The sequence below is a fragment of the Anopheles coluzzii genome, chromosome 2, assembly GCF_943734685.1.
Source record: "Anopheles coluzzii chromosome 2, AcolN3, whole genome shotgun sequence".
In the NCBI taxonomy this organism is placed as follows: Eukaryota; Metazoa; Arthropoda; class Insecta; order Diptera; family Culicidae; genus Anopheles; species Anopheles coluzzii.
In genome coordinates this window covers 35,592,894-35,603,092 of record NC_064670.1, presented here as the reverse complement: position 1 = coordinate 35,603,092, position 10,199 = coordinate 35,592,894, and the positions used below count along the sequence as shown (strand labels likewise).

Below are 10,199 nucleotides of genomic sequence, written 5' to 3'. Positions count from 1 at the left end.
GGTGATGTAAATTCGAAAAATAAAAAACGAAGTTGATGCAGCTTAAGTAACCAATATTTTTGGATACATTTCACGCTCTCAAAGCCCCATCGATTCTTTACCCCACTGTGAAGTTTATCAATTACGGACGCCTTGTTGCACTTCTGCTCCCAACGGGTTCGCTTTTCGGGTTTGTTTGAATTCAACGCAAAAAAAAGTCATACACCAACTACATTTTCCTCAATAGTTGTATTACTGGTTTAGTTTTGGATTGTTGTTTTTCACTTTCCCCAACAACAACAAAACATGAATTCTTCAAAAATGGGGAAAGCTTTTCAGATTTCAGACCTTTGGGTATTGTTCCAGCGCACGTGCGTTGTATACTGTTTTAGCTTTATTTGTTTGTTTGCTTTTTTTGTTTTTGTATACGGAACGATTACCAATATAGTGTTTTATTTCTATTTTGTGTAATAATGATCGGATAACATTATACGGCCACCAGCGCCGCTGTGTTAGATACAGCTGTGCCTGGTGACCGGGCTTATTTATTTGATATTTTGTATGGGTTTGAATATCTCATCTTCGTGGCACTCCTGTTCGAACGAGAGAATGCTAACACCTAGCAGCAAACGCTCTCCTTGCTTATCGTTCTATTTGTCAGGGAATTGGGTTTCTGTATTCAAACCAGAATGGGGTTTCTGTATTCTGTAAGGTGTAGTTTAAAAAAAAACGCGCACACACACCCATTCACACGTACGATTGAAAATGAGAGGAGTATAGTAAAAAAAGAGTTAAAAAATAAGAGTCCATAGTTAAAATATTGCCAGGGTTTTTTTTTGAGAAATGTTTCAGCTTACACAGAACCATAAGCACATTGCCCGTTCTCTCTATTCCATTCCATTCTAAACCATCATTCGTTGAACATAAAAAATAACATGCAATAAAGTGAAGGTTAAAGTGAAAAGGCGTTTTAAAAAAATTTAAACTAATTCAACCGTACGCCTGTGACTAGTGAAGTTGATTATTTGTGCTACACAAATCGCTTTTAGCAATAGTTTGCCTGCGAAACAAATCCCATTGTACAGCATCATAGTTAAGAGTCCTTCAAACAAACATAAAATCAGATCGGTTCTTGGGTTATTCTAAAGATTATACGCCAGATCCACACCATCCAAAAGGCGTTAGGGGAGAGGAAACTACAGTAAAGAACTTTATCCTTCGCTAGATGAAAGGGCGTTCGTCTAAGGGGGATGAGGGTTCTCTCTATTCAGCGTGTTTGGTGAACTTCAATCTTCAATCGACTACAATGTTTCTTTCTATAACATTTCCTTTTCTCTCTCGCTCTCTCTTTGTTTCTGTCTCTCCGTCTTGTCTTGTGTCGTTAACATTTGCTAACTTTAAGATTGTTTTCCTACATTTTCGATATTCACTCTTTATGTTTTTTTGTTTGTTTTGTACAATTTACCTTAGCTACATTTGCTGCAGAACGTCCTTAGTCTTTAGCTGTTAATAAGGGGGAAAGGGGGGAACCTAATTTCGTTATCGTTAAAAGCCAAACATGGGTTTGTTTATAAAATAGTTTTAAATGCGAGTAATGAAGCGGTAAAGTGATGAAACTAATATTAAATAGCATTTGCACTAAATAGCGTACCCATTCGTTACGGTCGTGGTGTGTATCTACATAAAGCTTAGCACTAAAACGTGACTCCTCAGAAGCGCACTGGTGCACGTGGTTACTTGCGTCGTCGTAGTGCGTGGAAAGTAGTAAAGAGATTAGAAAAGAGCGTGCATTTCAAACATGTGTCGTGTGTCGTAAAGAGACACACACACACGAGCGCATGAAATACGAACGCACATATCTGTAAATAATGGCCTGAGTCCCACAGTTTTCTTTTGAGGGTATGTTGTTTCGTCATTAAAACGCACACAAACACACACACATGCATACAATCATTCACCATACGCACCTGCTGGTATTTAAAAAAAAACCCCGGCTAGGATTGGGAGCTTTGGGGATGAAGAAGATGCCCATCCAAAATGATCATGATGGTGTAGAAAAAGTTACATAGATATATAATACAATATAGCCTAAATCACAACGTAATACATACTCTATTCGCAAAGAAGTTAATACAAAAGGGGAGGAAAAAAACTATTCCCGGGGTCTTCTCTGTATCGTGACAAAAGGGCAGTGAAAGAAGAAATCGTTGCACGCACGATGCACTTACGGCATTACGGTGCAGTTTGGGTTTTTTGGTACTGTTACTGTGTTTTTCTTCAATAGTTAGACACGTTGTGTGCTGTAAGCGAAACCTCACTAACACGCACAAACACTCACACAAACACACCCACAAACACACATACCCTTTTGAATCAATCTTATGATATTGTTCTTGAGTTGCAAACAAAACAACGCGCATTTAGCAATAAATTCCCTAACATCTCATCTCGTGCCTAGTAGGAGTGGTTAATCAGATCTCCTATTGGCTAGGTTTTAACAATAAGCAACGATTGTGGGTTTGTATATGGTTTGCATTTTTGTTTGGTTTTTGGTTTATCGTTATCATGCTATATGCTCCTGTCCGATTCCACCTCCCCCTAACTCGCCCGATTCTGCCCAGCAAGTGTGAAGCGCTGTCGAAATAATAACTGCTTGGACTAGCTTAGCGGACGATACCACCGGGTACAAGGGGACCCTGTACCAGCTCAAACCGTCCGTTGTGTTGGTTTTTGATTACGTTTTCGTTTGATTTCCTGTTCCACTCTGTCTGCATGGAAGTGCTACAGACAATAGCTGTCAGTGCCTTTAGTGCCTGCGGAGGAGTAGTTGCTGGGGTTTGGCGGGTTTCGATGCCATCTAGCTAGGTTGTGGTGCGACCAGCGCCGCACTGGACTGACGCAGCAGCATTGAGGGTGGCCTTTGGCCGCCCTTTCGTAGATCAGTGCCCGGTGCTGCAGCTGGGCCACCCTGGCCGGATGGTGGCTGCACTGGAAGATGCTGATGGGGCGGTGGCAGCGGTTGGTTGTGCGGTGGAACTTGGGGCACGGGCGGTTGGTTTGCGCCGGCCGATTGGTTTTCCTTCTGCGTATCGTCCACGTGCGTTTGCTGGCGCTGCAGCACTTCCATGTACTCGCGGATAAGGTTAGCAATTTGGAAGGCCTAAGCGGGTGGGGGGGTTTGGGAGAAAATACAGTTAGGATACGAAAAAGACACTCCAGCGAACGACATCAACGTACCTGCGCCGTGGTCAGAATCACCTTCGACTGTTTCTTATCCGAGCCGGTAATGATCATCAGACAGTTCATGTTGGGCGAGAACGACAGTATCGACTGGTAGTCGTACGTGCAGAGCGTGTTGCGCGAACGGTGCTCGAGCAGATGCAAACCCTTCTGGTCGACCGCTAGCCACAGCATCCGCGGCCAGTTGGAGGTGAACGACTGCATCACGTCGAAGATGGTGGCCTTGTGCAGCGGCCAGCTCTGGATGAGATTCAGGAAGGATTTCTTCGCCTCGGCCGGCGTCGTCCCGCGCAGGCTCTGATGGTGCATGGCCACGCTGTCGCGCGGTATGTTCGGCACAAAACGCGGCGGCAAACAGTGCGCCGCTATGGGCCGATAGTCCTGCACGATGTCGGAACTGTCGCCGAGCTCAAGTTGTCCTTGTAGAGCAGTTAACATAATCTGTGGAAGGGCAAAGAGAACCGTTTAATATTAGAGATATGGAACAAAACACAGACACGACAACTTTCGCGCTACTTACAGCCTCCATTTCGGTGATTGGAAAACGTTCGGTACGCAAACCGTGTAGCACCTGGTGATAGAGCAATTCCTTTTCGACGGGATCGTCCAGGTTCATGTACTGGTCGCAGAACAGATGCTTCTTGAACAGAAACAGATGGTGCTGCCGGCGGCAGGCGGGCGGTAAGTTGGAGCTCTGATTTTGCTGCACTGCCTGGGCGGCCGCCGTGCGGTACTTTTCCCACTTGGACATCACGTCAGCAACCTTCTCGTCCGGCAGCAAGCTGCGTTCCGATGCGCCCAGCACTTCGTAGATAGCGTAACCTGCAGCCCACCGAAGCGAATTAGTTGCACAAGCGACAAACGAGTCAAAACGGGTTTTAGAAAATGGGTGTTAGTATGGGCGCATATGATGCATTTCAGGTGTGGATCTAACGGAATTTACAGATTGAAACTGGTCCAATGTATCTTAGTGGGTTTGGACATGTAGTAATTTGCCGTAAAGTGATTTTGGCGCCTGTCCAGTAAGAACTTACTTTGTTTTAAGTCAACACATTAAAACACTATCGTTTAAGGTTACATGCAAGTGATTTAGTTGCCAAACAGATGCCCCAATAGAATTGCACAATGAGCACGTGCTCCAAAGGGAGAATAGTTCCGATCGTACTTAAGAAGATTCTTCTTTGATACTAACATCGTAATTGAAAACCCTGATAGGAGACGAACTAACTCTGGCTTTAACGAAGCCATTACGTTTATGATTAGAATTCTGAAAAGTTCAACTGATACCATAAAGATTGCCATCAAATATCCCAATACAGTCAGAATTCAATAGTTGAACGCTTGACAGTTGGCTGAAAGTTGAAAAAGTAACAAATATTCATGGCATGTTGATGATGATGATGATGATGATCGTATTTACTATCACCATAACTAAGACGTAAAATCCTGCATGAGTGAACTTCTCCTCTATACGATCAGAATTGAACAGTCTGTTTTATCGGTCCTATAAGTCAACGCATCTTTAGTTCATCAATGCACGGCCCCTTGGTACAGTCGTTATCTCGCACAACAACTTGGAGTCCAACAGTTTACATTTGGATTTAATGTACCGGCCAATTAAATTGCTCTTCAAATAACATCAAGCTACAAAGTTGGCAAACACTTTCGCCGATGGTTTAAACATATTTTTTTAATTTAAATGTACAACCTGATGTGTATCCTGTATCTTGTTAGTATATTTGAGCTTGAAGATTATATGGTAAAACCTAAACATTACAACTGGCAAGCAATTATCCACACATTGCGCACTGATGCGAAAGCCACACCCCACACGGAAAACAACTTACCGAGTGCATTTTCCTGCAGTCCGATCTTCTTCTTCACGATTTCCATCACCTCTCGAGAGGTCGAGCTTGGGTGGAACTCGACCGAATGGTACTGCCCGTCCATGAAGTGGAACCGCGCGTAGATCGGCCGCCGGTTGATCGTGCAGATGATTTCCTCGCGCGACGGTGGCCACTGCCGACGCCGGGTGCCCTGCGTTTTGAAGAAACATTTCTCGGCAAAGCGTGCATACTTGCCCTCCTCGGTGATGAAATCGCTAGCGCAACGTTTCAGATGGCCTAGCAGATACTTGCGCACCACCTTCTGCGGTGGCAGTATGACGCTACAGGCAAGGGAGAGCAGCGCCCAGTGGCGCAGGTTGACGCGCGAGTTGGGATCGGGATGGTCGGTCGTTTGCTTGATCAGCTGCAGATACAGTTCGTTCAGCAGTGACTCCTTGCGCATGCAGCGATCCATGATCGACTGTATGAGCGTAATGTGTTCGTCCTCTGCGCGCTGAACTGTTTCGCCTGCGATCCAGCATGATATGATGGTTGGAGGTGGAAAGGACGATGATAGGCAGAAAGGCAAAAGATGAATAATGGAAGATTTACATTAGCGTACGTGTATGATGGCGCAAGGGACGCATTTGTTTTTTTGGGGTTCGTCATTCTCTCCCCACTTACCATTCTGTCCGAGGCCGGCGTATGTGAGAATCGAGTTGAACACCTGCAGCATTGCCTGCTCCTCCTGGTCGGGCAGCTTGCTGAGGCTCTGGGGCAGTGCCTGGCGGCTGAACGCCCAGTACGCGTGCGGGAAGCCCTTGTACGTTTCGCCGTGGTCGTGAACCGGGCTGCCGTGCTCGGCCCGCAGCTTCTCAAGCCGATGCTTCGACAGCCGGCGCAGCGTGTTGCGCAGGAAGCCACCGCTCGGGTCCTGCGGTTTGCGCAGCAGCTCCGTATCGACCAGGTGGCGCCGGCAGACGACCAGGTTGTGGTGCAGCCGGACCCGGTCCTCGTTCGTGATGCCCTTGCTCTTCTTCGGCGGCACCTCGTTCTCGGTGATCCAGTTCGAAAGGGCGGGATAGTAGGACACGATCAGCGAGCCGATCTCGTTCTTCTGCGCCGTCTCGAACACGAAGCACCGCTGCTGATCGGCGCTGCCGGTGCTGGTGTGCCGGTTCAGGCTGATCGTGATGAAGCTGTCGCTCGGATCGAGCATGATCGACTCCACCTCGGCGTACCGGAACTCGTACAGCACGAACTTGTCGTCCGGCTTGATCAGGATGATACCCTCACAGTTCACGCCGAGTATGAGACTGTTGCCATAGCTCCAATAGCCACGGTAGGACACGGCGAACATCGTCGTGCCGTACAGTGGGTACTGCATGACACACGACAGGTACAGCACCTTTGCCGTTAGCTCCGTGCGCCCTGAACCGTACTGTCGATGAGCTTGGGCCAGTATCGGCACCCAGAACTGTTCTTCGCGGGTTTTCGAGATGCGCTCCGGCAGATAGCTCGGCACGTCCGAGTAGTACTCCGGCTTCGGCTGGTTCGATGGGTCGCCGAGCGCAACCTGCGCTTGCAGGCCCGCCAGCTGAAGTGCAACCTTCTCCGAGACAGGGAAATCGTCGCACTAGAATGGGACAGAAGACGGGGTTTGTTTGAGAGCTGTGTGGAAGGAATGAGACTTGCTTGCGAGATCCTTTTACCTTCACGACACTGTAAACGGCTTGCGCGTACAGCATGTTCACCTCGACCGGATCCTGCGAGAGCTCCCGGGTGCTCTTGAACAGCCGCTTCTTAAACACGAACCGGTTCTCGCCCGAACCGAGCGTCGTTGCGTTCTTGCGCAACGTCGAGCTGGATGCGTGAATCTTCGTCTGCTTGCTGTAAAAAGGATACCATCCGTAAAAGAAGCAACCAAAAAAGCATACACGCGCAGCGGTGTAACGCTATAGCCCGCGGGAGGATGAGTGAGACCCTTTCGAGGCATGCGAGGCATCGTCCACTGTGTCGTCGAACTGTCGTACGACCGAATTGGGTTTCGTCATGTTTTCCCATCGTCACGTGGTGGTTTGCGTGTCAGGTGGTGTAGTACTTGGGCAGTTTTGTGCTCATCAGTTCCTCGGGCAGTTTCAGATACAGTACGATCCGGTACGCCCGCCGGTTGACTTTTTTCACTATGTTCGTCAGACGACAGTCCCGGTCACGTCCACTGGAGTTGTTTGTTCGGGGGTGGTTTTTGGTTTGTTTTTTTTGTTTTTGTTTGGTTCATGTGATGGGCAACGTGTTTGTGCGCGAGCGTATTGCGTATTTGTGGACACAGTTTGCGAAGGGTGCGTTTGGCCGCAACAGTATTTTGCCGGAGAAAGAGTGAGAAAGAGAAGCAGTCCGTGGTACATTATTTGAACTTGCAGGCGGAGGAAATATGGGTGAACTTTTTAGCTATGTACAAAACTTGTTTCCATTCACTTTTTACCCAGTCAAATGTTGTGAAAAAAAAAACCGCACGGCACACCATCACTCACAGCGTGGGGGGATGAGTTTGGGTTGAGTTGGGATGATGAATGAATGATTCCATCTATGATCCTGCTAAAATGGCCACTCTACTAAGGGCAGATATTTACACCACATGAAGCTTAGATTGGGAAATGATGTTAATAAAATTCAAACTGAACAAGTATTTTACAATGTCATTATTGTTTAAGCAAATCATGGAATCCTATGAAGATCTGCTAAACTGCAGAAATTTATGTTTTTTACTTGAAATGATTCTTTTTGTCATTTTCGAATTGGTGAGATATTTTAGTCGAAGTAATTTCTTCGTGTGAGTTAATTAATATATTTTATCACAAAAAAACTAACACCTGGGAATCAAACAGGGAATTTGAAGAATCTTTGTACAAGTTTTGGTTATATCAAATGTCGTATACCGTTGGTTTAAAATGTTAGTATATAATCACGCAATTAAAATATTTCGCAAAAGTCTTCAATCTGAATCTTGAGATTCTTTAGTCTTCTAAACGATTCTTGAATGAATCATAAATTTTTAAATATATTGTGAATCAGTTCGTCAAACAGAATTGTAAGATTAATGAATCTCGGGAAGTAATGAATCTCAAAACAATCATGAATCTTTAAAAATTTGCAAATAATATGATGTGTTCGGTTCGTCAACTCTTTTTAATGATTCATTTGATTGTAAAGAATCAGAATCATGAATCCGACTGAGAATTTCCCAACACTACCACTTACACCAAAGATGCGTATTATCGCCTTGTTAGTTTCGTCGGAAAGGTCACCGTCCTCGTTTTCCGTCAGTCTTTTACAAAAAGGGAAAGGTAGTCTTGTTAGAGAGGTTTACGTTAGAATCCGTTACAATCGTCTGAAACAGTACGCCAATCAGTCTCCACACGCCACAATGCCAATCCCGGAGACCCCAACGGTCTCGCACACACAAATCGCAAACGCAACAAAGCCAGCAAACGAAACGAATGGAAGAATGGGCAAGAAAAATACTTACGCTTCCCAGGCCGCGATAATGTCGTACAGATAGTCGTGCGATTTGACGTGCTCTTCGCCGTCCGGGCGGGACTGATAGATGGCCCAGCCTTCGATGTTGCCCAGGCCGAGCTTTTCCGCCAGTTTAGCGACCGCGTCGCTCGCCGTATCGGTCGGATGCACATCGATCGCTTTGGTGCGCCCGTCCAGGAAGAAGAATCGACACACGATCGTACCGAGCCGTCGCATAGCCTGCGGGGCGAAAAGGGGAATAGCGTTAAGAGTTAACAAACGTCATCGCTTCATCTGGGTCGCGTCACCCCAAAGCGCAATTGCTCCACAACTTACGGCCACTTCCACACTCGACGGGGGATACTGGCGGCACCGGACCTTGGTGTTTTTGCAGTTGTCCAGACACCACTGGACGTACTGGCGCAGCTTGCCCTCGAGCGATTCGAGGTTCTTCTTCAGGAAGCTCACAAAGTACCGGAACAGCAGCTTGCTCGGCTGGAAGGCGACGATCGTCAGGCAGAGCAGCAGCCAGACACGGTCGGTCCAGTCGACGCTCGGGTTGTTGGTGGCCTGCCGCATGCACTGCACGAAGATCTCGTCCCGCAGCTCCTCCCGCTCGATGCCCTGCCCGATGATGAACTGGATGACCTGCAGCTCCCGCTCGCTGTTCAGCTCGCCGCGGATGTACTTGCACAGGTCGCGGAAGATGTTGCACGCAATCGTCACGTTCTCCGGATCGTACATGTGGATGTGGGAGGACGGGATGGTCGTCCCGCGGTAGTACGTGATCATCTCGTACTTCGGCACCATGTCGACCGATTTGCGGCCCTTGCGCGTGAGCGTCGCCATGATCGTGCCCTCCGGCGACCGTTCGTGCGTGTTGTAGTAGCTTTCGGCAAACTCCAGTATGTCGTAGTAGACGTCGTCCCGCAGCAACTCCTTCTCCCGCTCGGTAATGTCCAGCTGCTGCATCTCCTGCAGCTTCTTCTCCACGCGGTACTTGCGGCGCTGCTCGCGCTCCGCGAACGGATGGCCCCCGCCGGTCGAGGAGGCACGCGAGCTTGGCCGGCTGTGCTTGGGCGACGAGGGGCTCATTGGCCCATTGGTGCCGGTGCGCTGTATCGGGCTAGCGGAGCGTATGACGGCCGGGCTCTTGGGGCGCAGCTTGTGGCCCGTTCCGTTCTCGAGATGCACGTACGCGTGGCTGGGTGCGGCGTGTGCGTGGGGCGGCGGCTGCGGCGGTGCTTCGCTGTGGGCCGCATGCGCCGCTACCGGCTGCGCTACCGGACCAGCGTGATGCGGTGGAGCGGGCGCCACGTGTGTTGCATGTGGCGGCGGTACCGGTTGCTGATGGGCGTGTACCGGTGGAGGCGGCGGTGGCATAGCCGCTGCCAGCTGCTGCGACTGATGCTGCGGTATTGGTGGAACCTTTTCGTGCCCGTCCAGCGGCGGCGGTGGAAGCTCCTTCAGATGAATGACGGCCTCGTAGATCGGTTCCTCGTGGCGACGGATGTGGTGCAGCGTGGCCGGATGGTGCGACTGTGCGACCGGCAGCGTGTGGTTGTTGTTTTCGATCGGTGGCGGCGGTGGCGGCATCGTCGGCTCGGGAAGTGATGGGATGCTGAAAGGGTAGAAGAA

The 10,199-nt window shown here is 48.7% G+C and overlaps 1 protein-coding gene across 3 annotated transcripts in view; it reads right to left on the bottom strand.

Annotated features, from left to right (window-relative positions):
* Positions 1–209: 209 nt before the first annotated feature.
* Positions 210–10,199, bottom strand: part of LOC120960716 (myosin-I heavy chain) — a 40,148-nt gene continuing 30,158 nt past the window's right edge. For all 3 annotated transcript variants that reach the window (XM_049605053.1, XM_049605055.1, XM_049605054.1), the window contains exons 8-15: positions 8,898–10,182; positions 8,572–8,801; positions 6,758–6,935; positions 5,730–6,681; positions 5,067–5,573; positions 3,740–4,041; positions 3,217–3,660; positions 210–3,139 (exon numbers count right to left, since the gene is read on the bottom strand). In XM_049605053.1, the coding sequence (XP_049461010.1) occupies positions 2,837–3,139; positions 3,217–3,660; positions 3,740–4,041; positions 5,067–5,573; positions 5,730–6,681; positions 6,758–6,935; positions 8,572–8,801; positions 8,898–10,182 (4,201 nt within the window). In that variant the 3' untranslated portion in view covers positions 210–2,836. The remainder of the gene's footprint in view (positions 3,140–3,216; positions 3,661–3,739; positions 4,042–5,066; positions 5,574–5,729; positions 6,682–6,757; positions 6,936–8,571; positions 8,802–8,897; positions 10,183–10,199) is intronic.